This window comes from Mastomys coucha, unplaced genomic scaffold (genome assembly GCF_008632895.1).
Source record: "Mastomys coucha isolate ucsf_1 unplaced genomic scaffold, UCSF_Mcou_1 pScaffold22, whole genome shotgun sequence".
In the NCBI taxonomy this organism is placed as follows: domain Eukaryota; kingdom Metazoa; phylum Chordata; class Mammalia; order Rodentia; family Muridae; genus Mastomys; species Mastomys coucha.
The window spans coordinates 232,436,799-232,452,240 of record NW_022196905.1 but is presented as its reverse complement, the minus strand read 5'-3'; the positions used below and the strand labels follow the sequence as shown (position 1 = coordinate 232,452,240).

Here is a 15,442-nt window from a genome sequence, read left to right as displayed (position 1 = left end):
GGCAGTCTTCTGAACTAGAATCACGCTGAGTAGCCAAGCCTCCTGGCCTCCTTCCATCTGGGACAGTCTCTCAGTCTTTTTCTTTTGTTTTTATGATCTTGGAGTCTTTGATGAATACTGGTCAGGCATTTAGCCATGAGTCCATCTGTTTGAGTTTATGTGATATGACATGTTCTGGGTCTTGTGAGAAAAACATCAGAGAAATGAAGTGCATTTCCCACCCTGTGGCATCAGGTCTCCCATGGCCTCTCTTCTTTCTCTTCTTTCCCGAATAAGTCTCTTGACTCATCCTGCCCAGGCAGGCTCTGTGGTAGTGATCATCATGTTGATCATGACTTACCCCTAGGAACATTAACCTCGATTACTTGGTTGAAATGGTGTCTGTCAATTTTCAGCCTTGGGAAGTCTGTATTTTTCATTGGGACACCCCATGGAACCAAGCCATGACATGCAGCTGCACAATAAAAAGTGGAAAAGTTAAGCACTATTCTTGTAGGGCACAGAGGGACTGCATTCGGGTCCTTTACACTATTTGCTTATATTTAATACAGTTTTTTTTTTTTTTTTGAGACAGGATCTCACTATGTAGCCCGTGCTGTCTTGGAACTTGTGTAGATCAGGCTGTCTCTCATTTCTCAGAGATCATTTGTGTCTGCCTCCTGGGTTCTGGGATTAAAGACAATTTTAAGATGATTTAAATAACAATGTACTTATGTGTTGATGTAAATGCTCAAAGTAAAAATACTCTGATAATTCATTGGTCTCCTTAGTAAATATTAACATTTATTTATTTGCTCTTGAGGATTTCTATCTTAACTTTTTCTTGTTGCTTCTTTTGGTTTTTGAGATAGATCTCTCTCTCTCTGTCTTTCTCTCTCTTTCTCTCCCTCTCTCTCTCTCTCTCTCTCTCATTCTTTTCTCCTTCTCCCCTTCCCTCCCTTCTACCCCTCTTAAACTTGGGATACTCTTCCTTTAGCTTTCCAAGTGCATGGGCCACTACACCCGGTTTAGATTCTTTTTCATACCACTTGTTTGAAAGCAGAGTGTTCTGGGCATGGTAATGTCACAAACCTTTGACCTCAACACATGGGAGGCAGAAGCAGGCAAATCTCTATGAGTTAGAGGTCAGACAGGTCTACATAATGAGTTCCAGGACAGCAGGGACCCTGTCTCAAAATCAAACAACAAGAAAAACACAGAGTTTATTTTATACTTGCAGCTGGTATAAATATGAATCACTCACATTCCAATTTTTTCAACAGCTACAAGACCCATTGCTAGCATGTTGGAGAGTTCATCTTCAATATTTACTTATTTTTAAAGATTTTTTATTGATATTTATTTTATGTGTATGGGTGTGTTGCTTGCATATATGTGTGTGTACTATATGTGTACCAGGTGATACATGAAGCACCAGTGCATATCCCCTATCACTAGAGTCACATACATACTGTCGTGAGCAACCATGTGAGTTCTGGGAATCAAAACCAGATCCTCTGGGAGAGCAAAACGTGCTTTCAACTGCTGAGTCATGTCTTCAGCCATTATTTATTTTTTAAAATAGTGTGTGTGTATGTGTGTGTGTGTGTGTGTTGCCTGCATATAGTGTGTGTCTGTGCACCACATGCATGCAGTGCCCACAGAGGTCAGAAGAGAGCATCAGGTCATCTGTACCTGGAGTTACAGATAGTTGTGAGCTACCATGTGGGTGTTGGGAATTGAGCCCTGGTCCTCTGGAAGAGCAGCCAGTGCTTTTTAACCAATGAGCTGTCTCTTTCCAGTCCCCAAAGGGCATCTTTAAGGCTCCTCCAGACAGTGCAGGCAGAATGCTGTACTACAAGTATGCTTTGCTTTTCACCCTCTTACCTCAAGCATCTCTGTCACAGTTCTATGGCTGTGAGTTCTAAATGCTCATGTGGAAAAAGAAGGCAGCTTCATATCTACATTCTGAATACATAGCAGCTTAGTGACAGCCACATAAGCATCCGAATTCTCTCCTTCCTCCTCTGCATGCTGATCTTAAAGTCACGTTCCTTCCTTAGCCACCTCCACTCATCTCTCTGTTTATCATATCTATCATACCCATCTATCTATCTATCTATCTATCTATCTATCTATCTATCTATCTATCTATCTATCTATGAATGTATCTATCATGACAGGGCCTAAGTAGCCCAGGCTGACCTTGAACTCACTGTATAGCTAAATATTATCTTGAACGCCTGAACTTCCTGCCTTCACCTGCCAAGTGCTAGCATTGTAGGTGTGCACCTCTCATGTCTGGCCTTCTGTATTTTCCTCTTGGTACTCTTCATGCTTTTCCTCTTTTTTTTTTTTTAAACCAAGGCACAGTCTCTCTACATAGGTCTGGTGGCCTGGCTGTCCTGGAATTCCACTATGTAGGCCAGGCTGACCTAGAATGTTCTGAGATCTGCCTGCCTTTGCCTGAAGTACCAGATCAAAGGCATGTGCCATCATGCTTGGGCCCCTTGTTTGTTTTGACTTTTGAACTTTTTTTTTAAAGATTTATTTTATGTGTATGAGTACACTGTAGCCGTGAGCCATCATGTGTGTGGCTGCTGGGAATTGAACTCAGGACCTCTGCCGGCCTGCTCGCTCCGGCCCCACTTGCTCTGGCCCGACCTTTGAACTTTTAATTGTTATTTAAAAACAAAAAACCAAAAACAAAAAAACAAAAACAACCTTAGGATTTAACCCATGCAAGTGCTTTAGCACCGAACTATATTCCTATTCTTGTTTTAACTTTTAAAAATTAAATTTATTTTGAGTTAAATGTAGATTATTCAAATTTGCTTTTTCTGCTGCAAAACCATATAAGTAACTTGGGAGTAAAGGACTTAATCTCATCTTACAGTTTAGAGACCATCCTTGAAGGAAGCAATGGAAGGAACTCAAGGCAGGAAGTTGATGCAGAAGCAGAAATCACAGAGGGAGAAGGCTGCTTATTGCCTTGCTCCCTTTGACTTGAACTCAGGCAGCTTTCTAAAGCAACCCAAGACCACCAGGAGGTTGACACTGCCCATAGTTGGCAGGACCCTCCTACATCAATCAGCAAATGAAAAAAAAGAAAAGAAAAGAAAAGAAACCACCATAGGCGGATCTGATCTGTGCAATCTCTCAGTTGAGGGTCTTTCTTCCTGGAAGACTCTAGAGCAGTGGTTCTCAACCTTCTAATAGTATGACCCTTTAGTACAGTTCTTCATGTTGTAGTGAGCTCAAGCATAAAATTATTTCATTGCTACTTCATAACTGTAATTTTGCTACTGTTATGAATCGTAATGTAAATATTTGATATGCAATCTTTGAAGGGGTTTCACAGGTTGAGAACTGCTATTCTAGGTTCTGTCAGGTTGACTATAAGAACTAACCAGCACATGAATTAACTAACATTCAGTTGTAAGACCATAGGCCTTACCCAATTTCCTCCCACGGTAAGATCTTGTAAAAGAGCTGATTATTATGGTTCTTCTTAAAATTTGTCACAGGATCTTACTAGCTGGCCTGTATGTAACTGGAGACCAGACTGCCCTCGAACTTATAACAGTTCCTCCCTGTGCTGGGACCGTAGGTGTGTCCTGCTATGCTCTATCTACTATAAAGTTTTTCTTACAATTGTTTTTTCTCAGTTGCATTCAGCTCAAAATGATCCTCATGCTGAAGTGGTCTGTTTGGAGTGAACTGCTACTGGTCAATAGGATGACCATCTACAGCAGCACAAGCAGGCTAGGCTGGACTCAGGAATGAAGAGGTATCAGGTAGTTGCACAGAAGGGAGCAGTCACCATCCCTAAGCCCCAAGGAATGAGAGCTGGAAGTGGCCTCATGGGACCCAGTGAAAGCTACAGCTGGGACTGAGAGAGTGCTCCTGGGAGTTAAATTAAAGCTGGAGATGGACGAGCGCAGACAGGTCTGCCAAAGTTATGCCCAGAATCAAGGGAGCTACCAGAGCTCTGACCTTCCTGTCCTCCCATGCTCTGGTCTGGCAGAGCAGGGGAGCCTCAGGGACCATATTGGTCCTGTCAGCTTCCCAGGGTACAAGCTAGGACAAAGGAGAGAGGGAGAGAGGGAAGAAGGAAAGGACGGAGGGAATGGGTTTGGAGAGGCAGATGGAGATGGTGTGATCAGAAACACAAGTTCAAAACCTTGTAGTTGGGGAGCTTTAGAGACAATTCCTTCCCTGTGCTGGGTATACTGGAGTTTGCAGCACTAATTCTACTTTAACTTGTTTCTCATGTAGTCTGCCTTTAAGCATTTCTTGAATGTTGTGGACCCTAGATCAAGAGCCCTTAGAGGAGGCTCACATGATCTTTGAAAGAATATTGGACTCTGGATATTGGGATGTGTAGCTTTTTAGGAAGTGTCAGAGACTGTTCTATAAGAGGCCACCAGGAGTGTGGACAAAAGCGTTGACATTTACCACAAGGTCCCCTGTTATCTGTGACTTCTAGATCTTCCTGGTTCTGATAGGTTTCTGAGGTGGAGGATAGGCATACCTAATACCAATGTGAGTGGTGATCCTTACCAGGTCTGTAGTGTGTCTGGGATGGGTGAACTTGGAAGGATCTAAGACTGGCATTATTTTCTCCATCTGGAAAACTAGAAGTAATAATGTTACTTACCTCACAGGATTGAAGATTAGATGAGATAATACAAGCATGAATGTTAGCAGTCTGGCACACGGTGCTGATGAGCAAATTCTAGCTGTTATTCTTATAAGTGGCTCCTCCCTGACCACTGGCTAGAGGACAACCATGTTTTCTGTGACAAGCTCGTGATACTAAACTTACATGTTTCATGTCTTTGTGTGTGTGTGTGTGTGTGTGTATGTATGCGTGTGTGAAATGAGCTGAGAGGAGACCAACGTCATCAGCCTCACCTTGTGGCTCATAGCAGACATAACACAAAGACTTCTAGAAGAGGAGACTGGGGGCTGGGACACCAGTGAGGGCTTCTCCCGAAGATAGGACAGCCACAGTGATTGGTCTAGGGCAACTTGCTCTTCTCCAGTAGCTTCCTGGGCTCTTTCCATCCATGAATTGCAGAGATATCCCCATGGTCAGTCATCTTGAAGAGTTTGGGGACACCTAAAGCTCTGCTTCTTTACACACGGGCTGTATGGAGTTAAGGGGAGACAGAGGCAAGAAAATTGCTACGAGTTCAAGGCTAGATGGACTATATAGCAAGATCCTATCTCAAAGACCAAAGCAAAATAACAGTCTTTGTCCAGCCGGCCTTCTTCAGAATACACTCCGTGAGTTTCAGCATCTCTCTCCAGCCCCCATCAGGCCTTGAGAAGTAAGCTTTGCTACTGTCAGAAGCATCCTGTCTTGCTGGAACTCTCACCCTGCCTCCCCTTTGCCTGAATCCCAAGTCTGTTTTTTTACACACACACACCCTCTAGTGGAGATGCTTTGAAAACTCAAGGCAAGGACCAGGACCAGGAGCTGCCTAAGGCCTCCTCTCCTGCTCTTTCCCATTAGTCAAGAGCTAATATTTTGGTCCTGGTCTTGCCAAGTAGAACTTGACTAGCTAGACTAGCTAGACTAGCTTTCCTAACCCAGGGCTGGATAGTGGTACAACACCATCTACTAAAAGGGGAAAAGAAAAAAGATGCTGCACTCATTACCATGGACACCCTGGTCAGCCCCAGATAGCTCAGGCTCTTAGATAATATTAGTAACTCTGGAGCCCCTATGAAGCACCAGACATTTAGCTTAAGCACCATTTTAGTTTGCTTTCTTAGCTGTAATAAAGACCATGACCAAAAGCATCTTGGAAATGAAAGGGTCTGCTTGGTTTATATGGACTCCTGGATGGCTCTCATGGTTTGCTCAGCCTGCTTTCATATGCCACTCAGGATCCCCTGCCTGTGTTTTGATCATAGTGCATCATTGAGGGAAATCAGGGGCAGAAGACGCTCAAGCAGCAGCAGAGACAGGAACCACAGAGGAGTGCTGCTTACTGCCTTGCTCTCTACAACCCTGGACCATTTACTTGCCCAGGGGTGGCTCCACCCACAGCAGGCTGAGCCTTCCAACATCAATCATTAATCAAGAAAACATCCCCCTAGGCTTGCCTACCTGCCAATTTGATGGAGATGATTTCTCAACTAAGGTTCTGTCTTCCCAGATGACTCTAGCTTTTGCCAAGTTGACAAAACCAAACAAACAAACAAAACCAATCAGGACAAGCTTTAGTAGTTCATCTGAGTCTTGTGACACTCCATACACATGGCATTGTTACCCATCCTTTTTTCTTTTTAGATGACAGCACTGGGGTAAAGTTCACATCTGGAGTCTGCATGTGTGGCCCTTAGGTACTCGCAGGCTCTGGAGCCTGTCTGCCTGGGTTTGCTGTAACAGTTCTAAACTGTGTGGCTTTGGGCTTACATCATAAAACATCCAAGACTCCAATTCTTCCTGTGTGACCTGGGGTTAATACCAGTGCCTCGTTTCAAGAGAGGCCGTGAGAGTCAGTGACTTAATAGTGTGTGTTAGCACTTGGCAAAACAGAGAAGGGCCAATAAGGCCGAGGATCAGAGGCAGCCTTAGTGGCACAGGTCTTTAATCTGAGCACTTGGGAGGCAGAGGCAGGCAGATATCTGTGAGTTTGAGGCCAGCATGGTCTACAGAGTGAGTTTCAGGACAGCTAGACCTGTATAGTGAGAGTATTAGGGCAAAATAACAGGCTCAAGTCCTAGCTAGTGGCTGATGGAGGAATATAAGGTCTGAAGCTACTGAGGTTCATGGGCTGATATGCTATCTAGTGTTGACTCCCTTACAACCCAGTATCCCCCTGTTTACTATAAAAGTCCTAGGATTTCAAGTCCAGGGCTGTCACTGACCTGGGATGACAAGCATCTCCTCCGAAGAGCCTCTGATTCCTGAAGGAGTTACAAGAGGCTGAGAAGACTTGAGGATGGTTAGCAGGAGAGTCCACTTTGTCTTCAGAGGAAAGCCTCTAAGTTCTCTGCCTGGCTCAGTGCTTGGCAGGGAAAGTGGTATCCTGCCTATCTTCCTGGCTGATCATTGTTGATCCCAAGGAAGACTGTTCCAGAAACTCAGATACCCTCAACATGACAAAGGGCATGACTGCTGGAGATCCGATGCCAGAGAGCCACAAAGTGTGTGAGTGACAATGACCAAGGGGATCAGGACTCTCTGGTGATATTCAACTTGAGTCCCAGAGATGGGTTATAGATGAGAGGAAAGACATTCCAGGAAGAAGTGTGCTATGGTCAGAGGCTTGAAACAGCAAGAGAAGGAATGGGGTTTGAAGCAAGAGAAAAAAATTGAGGCTACAGAGATTAGTGGTCCAGCTTTTCCCAGCTTTGATGATGTCCTGTAATCAGTCAGAGAGCTCAGGCTGTGGTTGGAAATTGGGAACCAATTGAAGATGCATAAAGTGACATGGTGACAATGGGAAGATTTTGTCATCTATGAAACACGAAAACAGTACCTACATCACTGGGTTATGGTGGGATTAAGCCAAGTGATCCATACAAAGTACTTAGGATGGCTCTCAGATAATGGTCAATAAATGCTGAGGATTTTAATATCCCACTAGGAAGAGCAATTGCCAAGTCAGAGACCACCAGGGGAGTGCACAGATGAAGTCTGGCTCAGTCAAGTGGACGGTATCCAAGCCCAGTCTTGCTGGAAATTTAGTGGGCATGGGCTTGTCTGAACAATAAAGAGGAACTCGCAAGCTGGGTGTAGCCCACAAGTGCATCGTGGCCTGGCTGACATCTCCTGGTCTCACACAGTGGGGCTCCAGTCGTATCCTTAACCTTGCCCATCCTGGCCTTTTGTTTGTGTTGTCCCATCTATCTGGAATGACCTTCTTTTACACCTTCTCAGAGATGTCACTTTTCCATTATAAGTTTAATATGTAATCCTAATGCCACTTGTTCTGAGGGGTTTTTCCCAAGTCCTAGCACACTGATCAGCCTTATGGTCAGATAAAATGGCCTTATTTGTTTTCATGTTTAATGTCTGCTATTCCCCAAGTCCCATAGGACTTATGATCCATGGGAGACAGTTTCTGCCTTCCTTGCTTGCCACCATATCTCTGTCTGGAACAAGCAGACCTTCAATAAATGTTCACCAGAGATCTGTTCTTTTCAAGTTGCTCCCGGCAGAGTTGACCTATCAAACTCGTCAGAAATTAACATAGATCAATGACTTCAGTGACCTGGGGGAGTGGGGGGTTGTGGAAGTGCAGCCCTTGAGCTAAACATAAAGGATTACACAGAATGAAGTAAGTTCTGATTCGGAAGAACAGATTCAGTGCACTTTTCATTAGCTGGCTAGTAAGGAAGATGCTTCTGGTCTTTGGGAGTCTGCAGGTGATTTATAGGGAGTAGGGACAGTGTGAGAAAGTGCTGGTGGAACTCAGAAGCATGGGCTATTAGTCTGGGAGGGCCAAGGCTTGGGTCTTGAATTCCACCAAGTCACTAAGAATGAATCTTTTGACATTATCCTCAAAGGAGATTGCAATTAGCCACAGTCGTATCAACAGACTTGGGGAAAAAAAAATACCCATTTGTACAATGCTATAAAATGCAAACATCGAGGGGAGTGTAGGCTCATCTACCAGCACTCACTGTAGTGCCTTCCAGCTGTTCTTTTGCTCCTAGCAGCTGTCAATTTGTCTTCCAGGCTGACATCCTCCTGATTTCCCCCACCCCCTGCCTGTGCCTGCTCCCCAGTCTCCTATGGCAGTGCCTGCTCATCTCATTTGTCATTGGTGAATGCCTATTCCAGAAGGCAGCTAGAATGAGCTCTCCTGGCTTTAGCACTTCCACATTCTGGAAACTTCTCCCTGGTAGCTGACTTCTCCACTTACTTTAATTCTTTGCTTGGATGTCATTTTCTCAGGAATTTCTCTTCCCTATCACCTTATTAAACATGGTTTCCTCTCACCCTTTGTCAACCCTTCTCCTCACCTTCCCTAAGGTGCCTACCCTACCAGCTGTGCATTTCTTGTTCTCTCTGACTACTTTTGGCCAGTTCTAGGAGAGAAGAGATTTGTCTGTTATTACTATCTATTCTCTGGAAGACTGTCAGGCACACAGTAGGCTCTTAAAAATAGGTGCAGAATGAATGGTTGGTTGCAACTTTTTAATTTTGCATGCTTGTATTTAAAAACTATATCTCTGTAGCTCACAAGCAGTTCCCCACTGTCAAACATTTATAGCTTAAAACAAGATTACCCCCACCCACATCTGTAGCCAGAAGTCTGAAATGATGATGTTAATAGGGAGGGAGACTGTTTCCTCTGAACATTCTAGGGAAGAATTCCAAGCTTCGGGAGCCTTTAGGCACTCTTTGGTTTCGAGTAACATCTTCAATTAGTGCCTATGGCTCTTCCATCTTCTCTTCCCTCTTAAAAGGATACATATCATTAGAATTAGGGGCCACTCTAATCCAGGACGACCTCATTTCAAGCTCTTTAACTTACATCTGTAAAGACTCTTCTCCAAAGAGGGTTACCTTTTGCCACCAGCAGTGAGGTGTGGGCTAGAGACACAGCTCCACTCTGCCACCTGCAGCAGCCCAAGCACTGGGCACTTCTTTCCAGAGACCTCCATTCAAGTGACAACAGGATTCTTGATTTCATTGCAGCAAAGAATTCCAGGGCCAGACAGATTGAAACAGAGTTGAAGTTTACTGAGATTTTGGTCATCAAGATGGCTCAGCAGGTTAAAGACACACGGCTAATGACATGAGTTTGGTCCTAGAACACATAATGTTGTTTTACACACACACATACACACATCATATAACATACATAATAAATATAATATAACCATAGATTTAAGCATAGCAGGGGGTTAGGGAGGAGTTTAATAGAGAGGATAGGTGCTCAGGGAAAGAATAATACATAGGCAAGAGCTTGGATGTGGAGTTCAAAAGGGAGCGACCCACTTAAGGATCTTATCAGTTACAGTGGCTCTCACTATATCTCAATGGGCTGTTAGGAATCCTGTCCCCACCTTCTTTCTCTCTTTTGTTTTACTTTAAACATTAGCTTACAAAATAGCAGGTCTTTTATGACATTTTCCTACATACTCAGTGTGGCTGATCCTTCTCACCTGCTAGTTCCATTTCCTCTATCCTCCTTGTGTCATCATGTAGTCGTCGTTGTCCCCTCCCCCCATGTTTACCCTTCCTTCTTTCCTCTCTTTTTGATGAATGAGATTATAAGGTGACTTCACTCGTGCTTTGAGTAGAATTTTCAATTTGGTAAGATAAATCCACATGTCACAAGGATGTAAAGGGTTAAGTCACATCATTTATTTAAGTAGGGTTTCTTGTGAGGTCCCTAGCAAATTACAGGTTTACAGCTGGCAAAGGAGAAAGGCCATCCATATATGTTTAGTACTTAAGCAAGATTCTCTGCTTTTTCAACATTCTTAGTTGAAGTCTCTTTATGTAAAGGGCATGTTGTCTTTGTCTAAGCAACTTTCATAGCAAATGCTAGTTGTGCTGGAATTCTTTAAAAAAAAGATTTATTTATTTATTTTATGTATATGGGTACACTGCAGCTGTACAGATGGTTGTGAGCCTTCATGTGGGTGTTGGGAATTGAAATTTTAGGACCTCTGCTCGCTCCGGTCAACTCCACTCTCTCAGTTCCTGCTTGCTCTGGCCCAAAGATTTATTTATTATTATACATAAGTACACTTTAGTTGTCTTCAGATGTGCCAGAAGAGGGTGTCAGATCCCATTATCAGTGGTTGTGAGGCACCATGTGGTTTCTGGGATTTGAACTCAGGGCCTTCTGAAGAGCAGTCAGTGCTCTTACTAGCTGAGCCATCTTGTCAGTTCTGTGCTGGAATTCTTGACTCTGCTGATGGAGTGCCTTAACTGAACTCAGGGGAGAAGTACTCTTTCCTTTCTCATGTCTCTCAACTTTGCATCTTTCTCTCCTGCTCTACATTTACTGCCTAAACTATTTACATATAAATTCTTTATTTTTATTTTGAGGAGATTGTTATTTTCAGGTTACTATTGCCGTTTGCTTGGGCATAACAGCTAAAGTAAGGGACACAGTGATGTCGAGTCAGAACATACCACACTAGGCCCAAACAGTTCCACGTGTAAGAGGTTTAATTGAGAGGGAGGGGGGGCAGTAGTGGAAAGAGGAGGGAGAGAGGGAGGGAGGAATGTTCCGTGTGTGTGTGTGTGTGTGTGTGTGTGTGTGTGTGTGTTTTGATGTAGTGGCCAAAGGTAAAGATGAGAGGTGAGCCCAATGGATTCTGGGAATATGGCGGCTGTTGCCCTGGCAACAGGACTGTGAGGCGCCCATGCAACACCACAGGCTTTGGAGGCCCTGATGCTAACACACAGTAGGCACTTTAACATTAGTTTTGGATTTTGTTTGTTTTGTTTTGTTTTGTTTTGTTGTTTTTCGAGACAAAGTTTCTCTGTATAGCCCTGGCTGTCCTGGAACTCACTCTGTAGACCAGGCTGGCCTCAAACTCAGAAATCCACCTGCCTCTGCCTTCCAAGTGCTGGGATTAAAGGCGTGCGCCTTTGTTTTTTTTTTTTTGTTGTTTGTTTGTTTTTAATATTACTTTTTTTAAATTTATTTTTTATTGTGCGTGTGCATGCCCTTGGAGATGGTTTTCTGCTTCGAACTCGGGTCATCAGGGTTGGCATCAAGCATCTTCACCCACTCAACTATCCGCCGGCTATGGCCTTAGTTCTTGAACGAATGAGTGGGTGACATAGTGTGTGGTGTGTACGGGATGCAGTTTGGCTGACGTGCTATAGAGAATCCTGGGGAGGTACTGGCTCAGACACCGTCATTCCAGACTCTAAGGAAGGGTTGCATCTAACACTAATTTACAGCAGCAGCCCGAGGACAGACAAAGAAAGCGGTCCAAGCAGGCAGGATGCCACTGCGCAGTCGCAGAAGCTGCGTAGCTCTGTCGCTGGGAGGATTCGCGCAGGCGTAGAGAGAGCCGGCGACGCTGGTCGCGCTCCAGCCTGCGCTTCCGGCGCCGGGCCTGAGGCGTCCCGCAGTCCCGCTTGTATTTACCTCGCACTCCTCATCCGCTGCTAGGCAACCGGCCGGCCAAGCTACCTTCCTTGCGCCTGCGTCGGGCGTCTGTCTTCCGCCCTTAGCTGGCGCCATCATGCTGCTGCCCGTGTTCACCTTGAAACTGCGCCACAAAATCAGCCCCCGCATGGTGGCCATAGGGCGCTACGACGGGACTCACCCGTGCTTGGCGGCCGCCACCCAAGCGGGCAAGGTAACCGCTCCCTCCCGAACTCCTGCCTCCTCCAGATCCCGCCCCTCACGCTGCCCCGCCCCCAGCCCGCATTGCCTGGCAACAGGTCGCTACTGTCCTTGGCCTCAGTCCTATCAATATGGGGTTTCAAAGAACAGTTCATAATAGTGACATTTTTTATCACCAGGTTCTCAGTGTTGGACAGTATTGAGGACAGATCAAGAGTTTAGGGAAAAGAAGTCTCAAGAAGAAGGAGAGCTTGTCCAGGATTAGTAGCGATTGCGGAGTCCAGATGCATGCATAGGGCCTCTGCTTGGCTGCCTCCTGGAGTCTCTTCCACATTTACCTCTTTACAGTAGAGGAAGGGGGTGGGGTGGAGACTACAACCCCAATGTTAAATTCAGATCGTAGTTTTGGTTCTTGATCACGTACCTTCCGATCTTTCCCCCATAACTTAAGTATTCATTAAATGGTTATTATGAGCCACATACTGGGAAAGGTGTCAGGGTCACAGATAGAAGATCATTCAACATTCACCTTTACATTTAACGCTTTTTTTTTCCATGCTAGATTTTTTTGGGATTCAGCGATAAAATGAGGTTGATACTTTTTAGAAAGCATGTAGAAAGACCACAGACAAAGCACATCAAGGCCCTGTGTATTGATGGATGCATGCACAAAATTCAAGGACTATAGTGACTTCAAAAATAAAATTTCTAACAGGTACCAAGCCTTCTATATTAATTCTCTCAGCATCATTGCTATGAGGCCACAAATACTAATGAGGCATAGGTGTAGAGGACTCCTGCTTTACTAATCTCATAACCTTCAGTATTGAACAAATAACAACATAAGAGGATTATGGGGAATAGTCACTAATTAACAGTTAGTGGCTGTTAATTTCTTTTTGCTATTCCCACTTTACTGAGTAGAAACAGTTCAAAGAGGTTCAATTTAGTGTCTGAGATTGCTCAATGAGAAAGTTCTGGAAAGGAAGCTATATGTGGTAGCTCATACCTGTAATCCCAGTGCAAGAGGCCAGGAGGCAAGAGGTTTGCCACCAGTTTGAGGTCAACTTGGGCTACAGATCAAGATCCAGTTTGGGAAAAAAAAAAGTTGTGAAAGTGAGATTGAATGCTTGTTGTTAGGCCCAGCAGGGATGCCAACTACACAATGACATTTGTGTAAGGAGTTTTCAAGACTCTTCCATGTGTGTTGTATGGTACCTTATATGCTGTCTAGGGTCACATAGGAACAGAATGATTTATTTAAGTGGGTTATGATTTCATAAACTGATAGAATGAAGTTTTGAGTATTAGTCCTGGTATGTGATGCTATCAATTAAGAGGCACTAACAAGCCTGATGTGGTGCTACACCCTTGTTGTTTCATCTATTCAAGAGATTGGGATCATAAGTTCAAAGCTAGCCTGGGCGACATAGGAAGACCCTGTCTCAAAATTAAAAATTTAGAAGAAGGGAGTTCTTTATCCACTGATTCTTATTGGATAAAGGCACCTACTGCCAAGCCTGATGACCTGAGTTCTGTCCTGGAGAGAGATCTGACTCCAGTAAGGTGTTGTCATTTGACCTTCACTTGTGTACTATAGAGCCTGTACACACACACACACACACACATGCACACACACACACACACACATGCACACACACACGCGCACACACACACACAAACACACGTGCGCGCGCACACACACACACACGTACACATGCACACTCAAATAATACTATTAAGAAGGCTGATGATGTCACTCAGTGGTAGAATGCTTGCCTAACATACCCAGCACCGTCGGTTCAGCCTCCTGAGCTGCCCCCACCCCAGGCACTGACAAACATCCAAAAGAAATTCACATCCACATATGCATATGTGCATATACATGTTCATAGAATGGAGCACTGCAGCAATATAACAGGCTAAAGAGAGCCCACTGGTGTTTCCTTAACCCCCAGTTGAAGGCGTAATCCTGTGCTGGACACCTTGGTACTGTGGTAAGTGAAGTTTTGCCTCTAGAGCTTACATTTGAGAGAGTACCAGATAGTAAGCAGAGTGTGTATGTGATATGTACATGATATATCATGTTAAAATATGTGTTAGGATATGAATACTGTATATGGTATAGATACACTGATACGTACATTTAAATTATACACATACTATGTGTGTTCTTTTTTTGAGACAGGGTTTCTCTGTGTAGCCCTGGCTGTCCTGGAACTCTGTAGTGTCAGAAATCTGCCTGCCTCTGCCTCCCAAGTGCTGGGATTAAAGGCATGCGCCACCACTGCCCACTATGTATGGTCTTAAGAGAAAAGAATAGTATTCGGATTGATGGGTCTTGCTGGTTGAAAAGGTAGTCAGAAAGACCTCTGGTAGCATTTGTTCAGAGGTTTAAAGGAAATAAAAAACAAGCCTGTAGATATGTGGGCTAACTGCAGGAGGATCAGCAAGTGCAAAGGTCTTGTGTATGATCCAGAACACAGACTGTGGGGCCAGAGCTGAAGGGCTGAGGCCACCAGGCAGCCAGGAGCCTTGTTAGCCATGTTTTTCTTGTCGTTTGTCTTGTTTTTGGTCTGAATGGAAAAGAGAATGATGTGTGATAAGTGAACGTTCAGATTGAAAAGAGTAAATTGAAACATGTAGCAAGCAAAGGTAAAGGAAAAATTAGTGGATAGCAAGCAGATCAGATAGAAGCAGCAGATGAGCATCATCAAACCAGTAGCAAAGCATCATCAAATCAGGAAGCCACAACATCCAGTAGTTGTGCTGGAGTAGCCCGAGTACGAGAGCAGACAGAGGTGCCGCGATCGAGTTAATATTGCCGAGCAGAAGGACTGGTGTAAAAGCCTGAATTTGCCTGGTGTAATTGTCCTCTCCAAGAATCCTTGTCTCCATTAGCTAACCCAGGTCTAGTCCTGGAAGCTTCTAGCATCTGTGCAATCTTATCTAGGCCTAGACTGGGGAAGCCCTACTGGATCAGTCATACTGGTCTTCTCATCTGGTCAGACAAGAACCAAAAAACCAAGAAAAAAAACACCTGGTTCACTGGTGGAGTGGCTCAGCAGGCAGAGCTTTGATCACATCTTAGGATGAGAGAGTGAGATCCACAGACTGTCCTTTGACCTCCATACACATGCCATGGCCAGTGTAAAGTTTTAAAAATTGGTAAC

At 44.4% G+C, this 15,442-nt stretch overlaps 1 protein-coding gene and 1 long non-coding RNA gene across 2 annotated transcripts in view; one reads left to right on the top strand and one right to left on the bottom strand.

The window, feature by feature from the left end:
- Window positions 1-383: 383 nt before the first annotated feature.
- On the bottom strand, window positions 384-9,749 carry LOC116067952. Its single transcript, XR_004109372.1, has 3 exons — window positions 9,515-9,749; window positions 4,897-5,131; window positions 384-454 (listed from the first exon to the last, which is right to left on the bottom strand). It is a non-coding gene; the product is annotated as an uncharacterized LOC116067952 (long non-coding RNA).
- Window positions 9,750-11,723: 1,974 nt separating this feature from the next.
- Bbs2 (Bardet-Biedl syndrome 2) overlaps window positions 11,724-15,442 on the top strand; it is a 38,611-nt gene continuing 34,892 nt past the window's right edge. The window contains exon 1 of the mRNA XM_031340901.1: window positions 11,724-12,282. Coding sequence (XP_031196761.1) covers window positions 12,166-12,282 — 117 coding nt within the window. The 5' untranslated portion in view covers window positions 11,724-12,165. The remainder of the gene's footprint in view (window positions 12,283-15,442) is intronic.